The 15,380-nt window shown below is 33.9% G+C and overlaps 1 protein-coding gene across 1 annotated transcript in view; it reads left to right on the top strand.

The window, feature by feature from the left end:
• The window catches only part of PAWR (pro-apoptotic WT1 regulator), a 100,478-nt gene that overhangs the window by 75,987 nt on the left and 9,111 nt on the right, over window positions 1–15,380 (top strand). Inside the window, exon 3 of the mRNA XM_081058841.1 lies at window positions 2,348–2,382. Coding sequence (XP_080914967.1) covers window positions 2,348–2,382 — 35 coding nt within the window. The remainder of the gene's footprint in view (window positions 1–2,347; window positions 2,383–15,380) is intronic.

The raw sequence follows: 15,380 nt of genomic DNA, 5'->3' as shown, positions 1-15,380 counted from the left end.
AACTAGATTTTATAAAGTATGTTCTTTGTTGCTATTCATTAGAGATTTCATATTTTTATAAATAGGAGATCTGTTTTGCACGTTTGGTATACAAAGTACAAAAGATTCATTGGCCTCATCTTTAGGGGCACCATTTTAATGACAGCCAGATAAGAAACTCTCTAAAGTTTACTTGCTAGGCTTTTGTCCCTGCTGTAAGAACAGCTGATGCCCAGGGAGGGTTAAAATGTCTTTGAACCAACTGTCAAAGCATGGCTTCCCCAGAGGTAATCCTGCTGAGGGGTCAAGCCCACACACGTGGATATTTTGATATCCTGTCACCTGGTGACTTCCTGCAGTTGGTTAATTTCAAAGGAGTTGTGCTATTGTTTTACTCACTTAATCTCCAAAGCAACCCAATAAAATAGACATTGTTGTTATTCCTGTTTTAGCGATGAGGAAACTGAGACTGATAAAAGTTAAATAATTTACCTATGATCCCACAGCCGCAGAGTAGCCTTTGGGGTTGGAACTTGGATCTTTCTCTTAACTGTATGGTTTGCTGTACTGTTTCCCCACTTTGATGTGTCCTTAATGCTCCTGTGCAGTCAGTAGTTGCTTTTCAATTTGGAATCTGGTCATCTTCTAAAGGAAGCTTATTCTCTGATTTTAACCATATCAGAAATTCCTTAATTGTAGGATCTCTCTTGGAGATGTTTAGTGAGTAACTAGAAAAAAGAGTTATGGTCATTTTTTAAAAGACTCACCGTTTAATTTTGACCAGTTTTATTAAAATGAAACTGTAAAAATACAAGGTGTGATCAAACAATACAGTGAATTTTTAAATAAAAAAATATTAAAATACACTTTGCCATTAATCCTCCTGAAAATACTCCCCCTCCCTTCGAACATCCTTATTATCTCATCATTTTTGCCACTTCCTTAAGCAGTTCTGGAAGTCCTCTTTCATGAGTGTCTTTAGTTGCACTGTCGTGGCTGCCTCGATGTCCTGAATCATTTTGACTTTGTGGAAGAGCCAGAAGTCACACAGTGCAGATCCAGTGAACAAGGTGGACGAGGACACACTGTAATGTTTTTATTTGACAGATATTGCCAAACCAGAAGTGATGTGTGACACGGAGCATTGTCATGATGGAGGTGAAACCGTTTGCCAATTTCATGTTAATGTGTTGTTCGTGATCCATGATTTACGGCACGTTATAAAACACACCTTCTCTAACCCTAGCTCACACCTGACTGACTGCACCAAACAAGTTGAAACTTGTCACACACTGTTACTAAGGTTTGATGCATTCCTTCCCGTATTGAAGGTCCCTGCTTTTCAGTTTGATGGCACTCGGCAGCAGCATTCAGCGTATTTCTTGATCATAATGAAAGGCTCCATGTCACATATCGCTTCTGGTATATGGCAATTTCTGTCAAATAAAAGCATGATGATGTGTCCTCATCCACCTTATTCACTGGATCTGGCACTGTGAGACTTCTGGCTCTTCCCCAAAGTCAAAATGAAATGACCATGAAAGGTAAATGTTTTGAATTGCTTCAGGACATTGAGGCAGCCACCATAACACAACTAATGACACTCACGAAAGAGGACTTCCAGAACTGCTTTAGAAAGTGGACGGAACAATGGGAGGTGTTCTAAGTGAGCGGAAGTATTTTGAGGGGGATTAATGGCAATATGTCTTCTACTGTAATAAATTTTTAAAAATTTGAACGCTCACAGTAGTTTTTGATCACACCTCATATTTGGAGGTTAAAAGACCTCCAAAGACCTGGGCTGTTAAAAGACTGAACAGAGAAATGGCTGTCCAGTTAGTTGCAGGGAAATAATTTTTTCACCTCAATGGTTAATGTTAACTTTTTAGCAGTCTTTTTTTTTTGGTAGTTTAGAATCAGCATGAAAAATACTCCCATTTTAAATTTTCAGCTGTCTTTAAAAATAAGTAATAATTATATATGTGGTGAATTGGATCTTTTTTTAAAATTGAAGGCATAAAACAGACGGGAAGGGATTATAATCATGCATTTTTTCAGTGTTCATTGACTTTAAAAATATTTGAAGCTGATGGTTGATGAATGATGGTCCTTTTGTCCATTTTCTGAGCTTTTAAAATACTTCCAAATTAAAAATATAATTTAAAAAAAGTGATTGGTTTCGTCTGACAAATCAGATGTGGGGTTTTGTTTTGTTTGATCAGCAATGTGAATTTTTAGAAGTAATGGTTAAGTGTTCCAAATTAGTTTCTTTCGAAATTAGACATTCTCTACCAACTGTTTTATATAATCTGGAATTGTATGCTTGCATACACGCCCAAACTGATGTGTCATTATTTTTACTTTACAGGAGCCATCTAGAACAGTTTCAGGCAGATACAAAAGGTAAGAATCCTTAAGTTATGACTTACAACATATTGTAGACATGAGTGTAATGTCTGTCTCACCATGGTTAACTAACTAGAACTGTTCCAAGCAGCTTTTTGAAAAATAAGAAAAAGAAATTACACTGTAGGCAGGAATGTAATGTCTGTCTAACCATAACTTATTCTGACATACCTTGCAGCCTTTGAATACTGTGCACAACCATGAATTTGTATGGGCCTGATGAACTTAGCAAAATAAAAACTTAGAATCATTTTCCGTTATGTATTTAACATTGAAAATATACCTGCATTAGCTTGGACTGCCATAACAAAATGCCATAGACAGGATGGCTTAAACAGAAATTTATTCTCTCGTAATTCTAGAGGCCAGAAGTCAGAGATCCAAGTTTGGCCAGTTTGGTCAGATTCTGGTCAGAGCCTTTTCCAGGTCACACACTGACAACTTCTCTTTCTGTCCTCACTTGGTGGGAGGGGCTGGGGAGCGCGGCTGGGTCTCTTTTATAAGAGCACTGACTCCCCTCATGAGGACTCCATCTTCCTGACCTAAGTACCTTCCAAAGGCCCCACCTCCTAATACCCTCACATTGGGGGTTAGGATTTCAACATATGAATTTGGGTAATGAGTAATGCTTTTTTACCAGAAAAAGTATTTGAGTGTGTGCATATGTATAGGGAAAAAATCAGAATTAGGTATGAGAAGTTGTTTAATGGAAATGCCTAGAATATTACCTTCTTTCTTTCCTATTGAAGCCATAAAGATTGCTGAAGATGTGGTCATATTTGTGCTAATTGTACAAATATAAATAACTGTAAATCTTATCAAGTGCTTATAATGTCTACCATAGATGAGGGAAGTAGGGTTAAAGAGGTAGAATAATTTCATTGGGGTTACAAAGCTAGTCAACAGCAGAATTTAGATTGAACTCACGTGAACTAACTCCAGAATCTACATACTTGCACAAGACCATCTACCGTAGATTTTATACATGTGAAAACTTTGTTTTTCTCTACTTGTCTGTTAAAGTTTAAAATCTTTGAAATATTTGGTTAAAAGTATTGGTTAGTCCATCTAAAATAACGCATTGATTAACAGGAGCTCTAATTTTAATATTTGGTAATTTTTATATAACATGAATAGTTTAAAATGGAAAGAATTTCTTTGCTTTTGCAGGAACTCATTGCCAATCAAATAGGTATAATTTGGCTTATTTTCAGGCCACATTCTCAAACCAAAAAAGTTTTTATCATCAGTTTTGGTTTGGTAAATAAAGATAAACTTCAGTAACTTACTAAGTTTGTTGTATAAATCAGAACATATTTCATTAAATGATAAACCTTAAATTATGATTGACACTTCACAGATTTGTGTTCTTTTTTAAAATTTATTTTTCAGTTACAGTTGACATAATATATTAGTTTCAGTGTACAACGTAGTAACTAGACATTTATATATCTTACAAAGTGATCACCCCGATAAATCTAGTCTGTCTGACATACATTATGTTCTTTAGTTAGAATCAGTAGGGGAATGATTTTCTTATAGATCTTCATCAGAAGCTTTACTTACGTATTACGGTGTTAAATCAGGTAGAAATTTGGTTTTCCATTTGTTTTAGATCATTATATTACTTGTGACCTGTTTTTTTATTCTCATACTTGTACTTTTTTATTCTCATAGCCTAGACCATGTATGTGGTTTGTTACTTTTCCGCTTTCAAATGTTTAGCCTTGTTTAATGTTATGAGAAAAAACTTTTTTTAAGTTTCTAATCATTATTCACTGACAGCAACTTATAGTTGGAATACTGTATAAAAAGAAAAGGACATTCACAAAAAACGTAGGCACCTAGAATCTATATCCGAATTGATCAAATCCTCATCTAGAGGAATTTTTTATACTGGGCACCCACAGCTCACTGTTGTCATTAGTCTGCCAGCAAGTTGTAGCAATGACTAAAACGTGGATGTTTCTTGGTGAGGGTGTCTGCTAACTAATGGGGATCAACACAAGGAGAAATGGGCTCAAGGGTAGGAATTGACATCATTTGTTAGAAAATGTTTTCAGTAAATAACATATATATAGCTACATAAACTCTTTTTTTTTTTTATATCCACAGATGAACACTTTTTATTACTTATCAAGCTTCAGCAGCACACTTTATAACATGGGAAACGCTCAGAATACAATAGGTTATAAAATACACAATGATCCCAATTTTGGAAAAGAGAAGTATGTTAGTCTATAGAAATGTGTCGGAAGTATACCCCAATATTAACAGTCTAATCTTTGGGGAGAGCATGAATAATTTCTTAAAGCCAATTTAACTTTAAACAATAACACTCTTACGTAATAAAAGTTATTTAATAAAAGTTAAGATCCCTCCAACCCCTGCCATCCACACTGCCAGCTGCTCTCCCCAGATGCAATCATTACTAGTTTCTTGTACATAAACTCTTTAAAAGTCAGAGGGTACAAGCAGCCACAAAACTAGTTTGCCTGTGTGGTGTTATAAATTGTGAATTAAATATTTTTTTGTTACCAGTATCAGGAATGTACTTTTTGAGCTTTGAATCTGTTAAGAACTCACTCTTAATTATGCCATACAGTGGCCTCTCCTTACCCACAGGGGTTATGTTCCAAACCCCCATTGGATGCCTGAAACCATGGATACTGAACCCTTTATATACTACATACCTATGATAAAGTTTAATTTATAAATTAGGCACAATAAGAGACTAACAACAATAGCTAATAATAAAATAGAATAATTATAAACAATATGCTGTAATAAAAGTTATGTGAATGTGATCTCAAAATACCTTACTGTACTGTACTCATCCTTCTTGAGATGAAGTGAGGGGAGTGATGTAGGTATTGTGACATTAGGCTACTGTTGCTCTGATGATTCTTAACAAGCACTTGATGGCTTCTCTATGGCAGCTTCTCTATGGCATCTCTGAATTGCCAGCATCACTACTCTTGTGCTTTGGGGCCATTGTTAAGTACAACAAGGGGTGCTTGAACACAAGCACTGTGGTACCTCGATAGTCGATCTCACACCTGAGAAGGGTAGTAAATGACTAGTGGGCGGGTAGTGTACACAGAGTGGATACACTGGATAAAGGGATGGGTCACATCCGGGATGGCATGACATTTCATCACACTACTCAGAATGGCTCAAAATTTAAAACTTATGAATTGTTTATTTCTGGAATTTTCCATTTAATATTGTCAGAATACGGTGACCACAAGTAACTGAAATTGCAGAAAGTGAAAGTACGGATAAGAGGGGGCTACTGTATTTTATTGAATTGACTCTTATCAAGAGCATCTCTAACATATTCACTGATTTTTTAAAACCTGTTTAAATAACTTTGAGGAACTATAGTCGTCCCTCAGTATACGCAGGGGATTGGTTCCAGGACTCCACTCAGATACCAAAATGTGGGGATATACAAGCCCCTTACATAAGCCTGTGCATTCTCCTGCATACTTTAAATCAATTCTAGATTATGTATAATACCTAATACAATGTAAATGCTATGTAAGTAGTTGTTATCTGTATTTATTAGGGAATAATGACAAGAAAAAGGTCTGTACATGTTCAGTATAGACGCAACTATCATAGGCCTAACTACATAGTAGTACTCGTCAGCAACAACGTAATATTTTTTCCCCCTGAATATTTTGCATCTGAGGTTGGTTGAATTTGTGGATGCAAAATCTTCAGCTGTAGATGGCCAGCTTTGTTTGGAGGGATGGCGGTCGTGAAATTTCTGAAACTCAAACTTTAGGAAAGATGGATCAGTGTCATGTATGGTTTTTTCCCCCAAGAATTTCATTAATAGAATGTTCACTTGGTTAAGTTTATAGTGCATTGGTTAGTATAAAAAACATTTTTTAAAAGACAAGACAGATTGTTAGATGTTTGGCTATAAATAGGATACCCTGCTTGGTGTGATATCTAAATAAAACCTTCATTCATTAAAAAAAAGGACAAGACAGTTTTGAATGACTTGCAAAGGGCAAGGTTAACCAGGATGTATAATTTACCATTCTCATTTAGGCATGTAATTTAATCATTAGGAATGGCACTGATTAAAAAACATGGGAAGCAAGTTAAGACGAATACTAAGTTTTATCATTCTCACATAGTAATTAACTGGTCCTTTTGTTGTGACATGTTTTTAATACAGTATTAACTATTAAGTAACATTTATGCAAAGTGCTTCTAAATCTTCCTCCCCTACAGTAACTTCAGTAGGTTACATTGATATGATTTTAATAGTATGCAAAGCACTATCACACACCTTACCGAACAGGAGGCTCAGTCAGCCAGCCTGGCAGACCTCTTTCCAAAATAAGGAGAAAGGCTTTAGTTCCGTGAATCCTTTATTGTACCACATTCCCTCTGAGCAGAAATTAGTTAAGTTACAAGAGAGGAAATATTTTTTTAAGTTTTTGAAGTTTTAAGTTTTTGAAGTTATAAGAGAGGGAAATTTTTGTTCTTATAAAGAGCATTGGACACACCAGGACATGAATATTAGAAAGAATTAACGTTAAAGCTAAAACGTAGGTGCAAAAATTCTATTTCAAGTCTGTAATGTTTCATGTTATTATTGTGCTTGTGTATAATTAATGTAGCTTTATCAGGACCTTTCTACCATGGTCATTTTTAATTACTGAAAATGATTAGGGTAGAATTTTTGTACAACATAAAAATTTGTGTTCATTTTAAACAGTTCTTACAATTGAATATTTGGATTAGAAAAACCCACTCATAACCCTATCACCCAAGTCAGTCACTGTTAACATTTTTATTTTTCACTTCCAGTTTCTTTTTCTAGGCTTTTTATTTGTATAATTGTGAGCATAGTAGACATACAATTTTGCCTTCTGGTTTGCTCTTTAGTTAATGTGAGTATCTTCAACTTTTATTTTAAGTTGTATACTGAATGTCTGGTATCATCTGAGCGATCTCTGCTTTTCTCCTTTTCAATAAAGTGTAGCATAAATATGCAAGATACCCACACTGTAACTGTTTTGGGGGACCCATAATTTCTTTTTTTTTCAGTTCTTTCCCAAAACTGCTTTATTTGGATAAAATGTGACTATGACCCTTTCCAATATTGTCTTCCAAAGTCAGTTCTGCTCTGCCTGTAATGCTTATTTTGAAAAATTGAATTTGTCCCAATTGATATATTAGGGAACCATTTGACCATAACACAAATTTCGTGTTTGCTTATGCAAAGTTTTGTTTATGAAAAACACTAAGTAAATCCAGAAAACTGTCTTCGCTCAACCGAGTAACGTAGCAATACAAAAAATGGATGCCTCACGCATCTACTGGTTACCTCAGTGTGAGCCACAGCCATTCACGTGTGGTGTTAGAACTTCCCATCAAATTTGGAATAAACCTCCTTTTGACACTTAGTGTGGCAAGAAGAAGAAGGATCACTTTTAAAAGATGCTATATCTTGAATTACATCAGATCTGTTGTTTTTGAACTAAAATACAAAAAAGTTCAACCCTTTAGTTGTGATTTGATTCTTAGGCTCTTTCATAGGAGATTGAATAGACTAAAATTATTTAAGCTTGGAAGGTAATTTATTTAGAAACTCTATTCATGCAAAGATTTAAAACGTTGTAACACAAATGTTAACTTTTTTCTACATTAAACTTGCTTCATACTCATGTAAAACCAGTAGTTCTTGTTTGTACTTGTGTTTGGAGAACTACTGAGTCAGTCACAAGACACTTTCTTGGTTTGTCGGTCAAGGGTCAAACCAAAAAAATCAGCCAAATTCTTTAAAGGTAAGAATTCCAGTCTAAAGAAGACCAACTATATCTCCCAGTCATCAAAGAGACACTGGTCTTCTTGAGCTTATGTGACCTTTTCTAAAGAAATCTATTCCTTTTCCAGATCTTTTATTTCTGTATTAGCATATTAGTTCAATATTTTACCAAATGCTATAAGGCACACAATAGCTGTGGCTCTTCCGGTTAATGGGTTTTGCAAATGCACATGAAAGTCACAAAATAATAATTTAAAAGTAATTGAGATACTGGTACATCTTCCCTTGTGGATTTGTGAACTTTTTTCTATGTTGTAAATATTAGCCAAGATTTATATAGTATTTATTATGTACCAGATACTATTCAACATGCTTTCCATATATATTAATTCAGTTAATTCTCCAGTAGCCTCATGAAAGAGATATTTTATTATCTTCATTTTGCAGATGAGGAAACTGAGGCACAGTAAAGTTTAATGAGTTGTCTGAGATCAAACATATTAGTTGGCTGACTTTGTCAGCATATGTTGCTTTATCTCATACAGTAGTATTTATCTGGGTAGAATGTGGAATGTTGGATTCAGAAAACATCAGAAAATAACTTTTGTTTCTATAATCCTGAGGTCAAACAAGATCTAAAATATCTTCATAATCATAAAAGAATTTATGTAATAATATTTTATGCAAATTTACTTTTAAGTGCATTCAATGTATTATATTTCCTTGGAAGTAAACCACTAACATGAACATGCTATTCTATACTTACTCTCTTTTTTTAAAGAGCTTTATTGAGATATATTAGGTTGGTGCAAAAGTAATTGCGGTTTTTGCAATTTAACCTTTTAAACTGCAATTGTGTTTGCACCAACCTAATATCATAAAATTCAAACATCATAAAATTCATCCTTTGAAAGCATACAGTTCAGTGGTTTATACCTTCTGTGTTATACAGCCATCAACACTAGCTAGTTCCAGAACTACCCTCTGCCTACCAAAAGAAGAGGCAATGCTGTACCCATTCAGCAGTCAACTCAGATCTTCCTTTATCCCCAGCCCTTAGCATCCAGTACTCTGCTCACTGTCTTTATACATGCACCTTTGCTGGCTAATTCATAGAAATGGAATCATACAGTATGTGGCCTTTTGACCTGGCTTCTTTCATGTAGCCTAATGTTTTCAAGATTTACCATATTGTAGCATGCCTGGATATATACCACAGTTTGGTTAATCATTCATAGACATTTAGGTTGTTTCCCCTTTTTGGCTAATGTGAATTATATTAGAATACATAACAAAATATGCTATGAACATTCATGTGTAAGTTTTTGTGTGATCCCTATTTACTTTTAGTACCCAGAAAATTTTCATATTGCTTAGTTGATTTTTCTGAAAAAACAAAAATGAACGTTTATGTCAAATATTAATTGACTGTCTAGGAAATGCATATTAAAATAATAATGAGGAGTGTATAATTTTAGCTTTTCTTACTTAATACAATGACCTGTATCTGGAAGAATGTTTTGTTTTATGAATTTGTTTTGTCTAGCTCTCAGGTAGTGAAATTTGAGCAACCAGGTACATTTGATAACTGTCATATTTGATCTCTTTAAGATAATTCATTGTATTTAATATACCAGAAATGAGCATATCATACATACAGTAGCCCATAATTAGAGAAAATTAAACTTCTAACAAGATAGGTTTATAAGCTATACCTTATCAATTTAAAGTTGCAATGCTGACATTAAACTGATGCTGTTGAAAACTTAATTATATAGGAAAATTATTATCTATTTATGTTAAATGGGGAGAGCATATCACAAAAAGTATAATACAAAACAAACATAATACATATAAAGTGTTCTTAACTTGAAATCTATTGATGAGCTGCTAAAATTCTGTGTCAAAGAATATAATGTTTATTTACCTGGGAGAAGAGCTACATTTTTCATCAGATTTTCAAAGGGATCTTTGATCTAAAAAGATTAAGAACTAATGTTGTAATAAAATGTATTGGCAGTTGTCTTTGGGTTGGTGGGGTTACTGGAGATATGATTTACATTTATTTTCCATTTCCTACAGTAAATTTGTATCACAATTTTAATGGAGTCTGAGTTGATTTCAGTTGTGAGTGAGTGTGTGTGTGTGTGTATGTGTGTGTGTGTGTGTGTGTGTGTGTGTGTGTTTATCTAGAGGAAGAAGAAAGAGAAGACCTGCACAGAGTAAGAGGCTGTTTTGAAAAGTGGGGGTGGTGGTGGGGAGTAAGGTAGTGAATCATATTACAAATAACGGAGGCCTAGCATGTACTTGCTGGTTACTTAGGAATTTCATGATTTATCCACTACTTCTAAATATTTGATATCCATTATAAAAATAGGATTTTACTCATGAGTCTTATATTTCTTCTAATTGCTAAGCTTTAAAATGTCTATTTTAGTGGAAAATTCCTCTAGCAGTAATCTCATAATGCTGCCAATCTTGTTCTCATGATACTTTTAGAATAACAATTTTTTATTCCCCCACATAACACCTCCTAGTCTTTCCACAGAAAATGGAAAAATTCCCAGTGGGGGGAAAACTTCCAGTAAATGGTTGTATTTATCTTTGATGATACTGTTTACTCTTTTTCCTTTTCTGAACATTAGAGTTAATATTTTAGGGGGGATTCTTTTTGGAATTATATTAGATAGAGATTTGAATTAACATTCCTGAGTAGAATGTTACAAACTTTTTAGAGTTAATGAAACAATCTTTTATTCTGGGTATTTTGTACTGTGCATATCCTGCACTCAGAATAGGTTAAAAACATTTCTGTTTTTAGAATAAACAGAGCTAAATTTGGCAGTAAGATCAAGTAACACAAGTTTTCACAATTTCGACAGTATTCCTTACAGACCTACTACACGCCAATCTAGGATGCCATCACTCTTACCTAGATAAGGGGTTATCGTGGCCTCCAGTCTGGCCTCCCTCTCTCCAGTTTGCTCATGTACAGCGCATTTCGTCAAAATGATGTTCTTTTCTCTGCTTGAATGGCTTCCCGTGACCTGTACGTGATGTCTCCCCCAGTCTTCAAGGTGGAGTGATGCATGCAATGACGTGAGGTGAAAACACTGAAGCCGCTACTTATATCCCCTTAATGTAAAATGCGAGGACACTTGGACTTACCAGCCAGTCCTGCTCACTAGTTATTTGCTCAGGACTCCCTGGCTGTGTCAGATGGGCATTTGGTACTGGAGGTATCCCGAGGGAAGCACGCTTTGTTTCTTCATTTCCTGAATGTTGTACAATACTGTAATGTGAATGTTTAAATGGATTTATGAATTGTAATCTAGTTTAACTAATACTCACAAAATGGATAAGTCTGGGAGGAATTTGAGAATATCAAACTAAATATATAAGTATAAAGATGATCACATGATTCTTCAGTTGGCAAGATACACAAAATTAGATCTGTTCTTCTAAATCAGAAAAATATCTTTATTTGTAAAGCATCTCTTTCTGCTATGATAGCCAGGAGAGTCAAATAGGTGATTTGATCTCAGAACTAACTTTGAATTTCTGTCACAATGTATTAAAATAAGATCCTAAAAAGTGGTAAATAAAGCATTTTAAATTATACTTTCATTAAAAATACGATACTCAATTTTTGTGAAAACAAAATTTTGTACCATAATTAAAACATAAATTTTAATTTCTTTTCATCCCTTTATGTTCTATTTTTTGTTATATTTATTATTTTAATAATACAAGTCACATTGATTTATATAATATGTGATTATGTCACATGTTTGTATAATGTATATAATATGGTTATGTTGTAGCTCATGTTATAAAATTGTAGGTAAGTGTATATACTAAAATGGGCATGTAATGAATAAAATTTGGGTAGCATTAGTTTAAATTCTTACGAAATAGGTCAAGTTTCCTGCTTGCTTTTCGAGGGCCGTATCTTATCACTTCTGTGTTTACATTTCATGCTTTAGGCATACTGGACTTTTCTGTTTCTCAGATGAGGCACATACTCTTTGTTTGTAGATATTTGCACATTCTTATTCCTCTTTTTAGTCTTAGTTTAAACATTCTCTAGCGTAACTGCCACGGACACTGTGGTCCTTGAACTTTCGTTACCAGTCCATGACTAGATAAGAACAGAACTCCAGAGTAAATATTTAGAAGCTTGACTTGCATTTTGACATTGTCATCATTACATCCAAGTGCATGATCACTGGATGAGTCCAAGTGCCTTAGTGCATATGCAATTTTTTAAATTTAATTTTTATGGCAGTTTAAGGTTCACAGCAAAATTGAGGGGAACGTAGAGGTTTTCCATATTCCTGCTGCCCTCACACATGCACAGCCTCCCCCATTATCAACATTGCCCAACAAGAGGCACATATGTTATAATTGATGAACTTACACTGACGCATCATAAACACCCAAAGTCTATAGTTTGTAGCTCACTCTTGGTTTGGTCCATTTTATGGGTTTGGACAAATGTAGAATGACATGTATTCATCATTATGGTGTCATACAGAGTAGTTTCATCGCCCTGAGAATCTGTGCTTCAGCTGTTCATTCCTCTCCCCATCACCGCTACCCCCACCCCTGGCAACTACTGATCTTTCTATTCTCTCCATAGTTTTGCCTTTTCCACCATGTCATATAGTTAAAATCTGTGCCCTCTCTTTTTCTTAGTTGGCCTGGCTAGAGGCTTGTTGATTTTATGCAGCTTTTCAATGAAATACCTTTTGGTTTAATTGATTTTCTATTATATAGTGGTTTCTTGTTTTTCAATTTCATTGATTTCTGCTCTAATTATTTCATTTCTTCTCCTTGCTTTGGATTTAATTTGCTCTTCCTTTGCTAGTTTCCTAAGATAGAAACTTAGAGTATTGATTTTAGATCTTTATTCTTTTCTTATATATATTGCATTCAGTGCTAGAAATTTCACTCTAAGTACTGCTTTAACTGCTTTCCACAAATTTTAAGTTGTGGGTTCATTTTCATTTAGTTCAAAATATTTTTAATTTCTCATGAGATTTCTTCTTTGATCATATGTAATGTAGAAGTGTGTTGTCTAATCTCCATGTGTTTTAAGATTTTCCAGTTATCTTTTCTGTTACTTGTTTCTAGTTTAATCCTATATTGAATCCTTGATCTGAGAGCAGACATTGTATGATTTATATTCTTTTAAATTTGTGATGGTGTGTTTTATGGCCTAGAATATGGTCTGTCTTAGTGAATGTACCATGAGAGCTTGAGAAGAGTGTGTATTCCACTGTACATGTGTTATTTTTATATTAATCATTTATAACCCAAAATGTATAAGAACTGATGAAAATGTAGATTTATTTACTTTAAAAATCTTGTGTCACATTTAATTAACTTATTATTGTTCCATTAATAAAATAATTTTTAAAATAAATAGCAAATCAATGAAAAGTAAAAATCTTTTTCATTCTTTTTAATTTCTGCTTTTGTTAGTATCTAAATCCTGAGAGTAAAATTTATATTCTTTATTTGTAACTCTATTTACGATTAAAAAAAGCTTTAATGACATTTTTGATAAGAAAAGATAGACCTTTTCTGAATATGACAGTGGTAAACCAGATGATGAGGTGGAAGTAATTTCAAAGAGATAAACAATAGAGATTGTACTTGTTTTGTTGGGGAAACATTGTCCTCCTAGATTGAGTTTAATTTTTAGTCATTGATGGGGAAGTGCTAAAACCACAGTGAGTAATTCGCAGTGATGTATTGGCTGCTAAAACAATAAAACCATCTAAATTTAAGTGGTATTTAAAATAGGCATGACATAAATATATTTAAAACCACAAATGCATTATTTGAAAGAAAGAATATTACAGTTAATATTACAGTTAAGAAGCTGACAGAAGCAGATCTTTAGAGTTTCATATGCATATGTAATCATTAGTGCTTTGAGTTTCTTTTAAATCTCACTTACGCTTGCCAACATTTAAAAACTACACACAAATGAAAAGACAAAGATGTTTACTAGGAGATGTTCGTTGATTCTCTACCAAAGAAGGTAATCCATGTAACACTTTCCAGCAGCATCATAGTTTGATATATTTAGGAACAGTTTAGTGATTTTATTTAGGAACAGTTCGATGATACAGAAAACCAATTCTTAGGCAAGTAAAATAGCAAAGGAATTTTTCTTAAAATTTGGTGAACACATTGATTTTGCTAACATGACAGTGATATGAAGGAAGAATTTTAACTTCCTTGCTGACAAACACAGAGTGCTCTGAAGTATATAAAACTTTGAAGGGTTAACAAACCCAACAAATATGATTTGGAGTTTTGCTTTCTTTTGTAGGAGTATATTCTGATTATATAGAGACAGTGACAGGAAAAACATGCTGGAACTTGTGCGAGAATGTAAATTAGTGTCCTGCTTCTCTCTCTTGCTATATCAGCTGAACTAAATAATATACCATGTTTCCGCGAAAATAAGACCTAGCCGGGCCATCAGCTCTAATGCACCTTTTGGAGCAAAAATAAATATAAGACTCGGTCTTCTTTTAATACAATATAAGACCCGGTCATGATAAAGACCCGGTCTTAGTATAAGATTGGGTCTTATATTCATGTTTACTCCAAAAGACAAATTAGAGCTGATGGTCTGGCTAGGTCTTATATTCGGGGAAACACGTATTTGTTATTATCAGCTAAATTAACAGTAGTTCATCAAAAGTGTGAATTACTTAAATACTAATGTATTAAATTTGAGATTAAAAAGTAAATGCTAATTTGGAGGTTCAACCAATCGACTTATATCGTATGCTGAGGTATACAGTAATTTTCAATGGGAAATTTTCAGACAAAAGTATTTGAACTATGGGGTGAACTCACTCTTAGTGTTTTTACAAGCTAAGAAACCAGTTTGGTCCCCGGCTTTTAAAATATGTGAATTAGACTTATTTCTCCGATAGCTTCATTTTTTTCTTTTTTAATTATCTTAGTCTGCAATGCAAGGAAGGAGTATCAAATGTTTTGAGTGTTATTTAAGATCAAAAGGACAGAAATAATGTTAGAAATTTGGGGGGAAAGTTCTACAAATTGTTATGATGGGTTCCACAAAATAGAAACAATTATCAAATTTGATAGTGATTTTAGTATTGCACATTTGCAAAATGTTATGATCAAATACCTTACAAATTTGAAATGACAC

Source organism: Rhinolophus hipposideros (genome assembly GCF_964194185.1).
Source record: "Rhinolophus hipposideros genome assembly, chromosome: 9".
Taxonomy (NCBI): domain Eukaryota; kingdom Metazoa; phylum Chordata; class Mammalia; order Chiroptera; family Rhinolophidae; genus Rhinolophus; species Rhinolophus hipposideros.
Note: the sequence above shows the minus strand (reverse complement) of the source record. Positions and strands in the feature narration are given on the sequence as shown.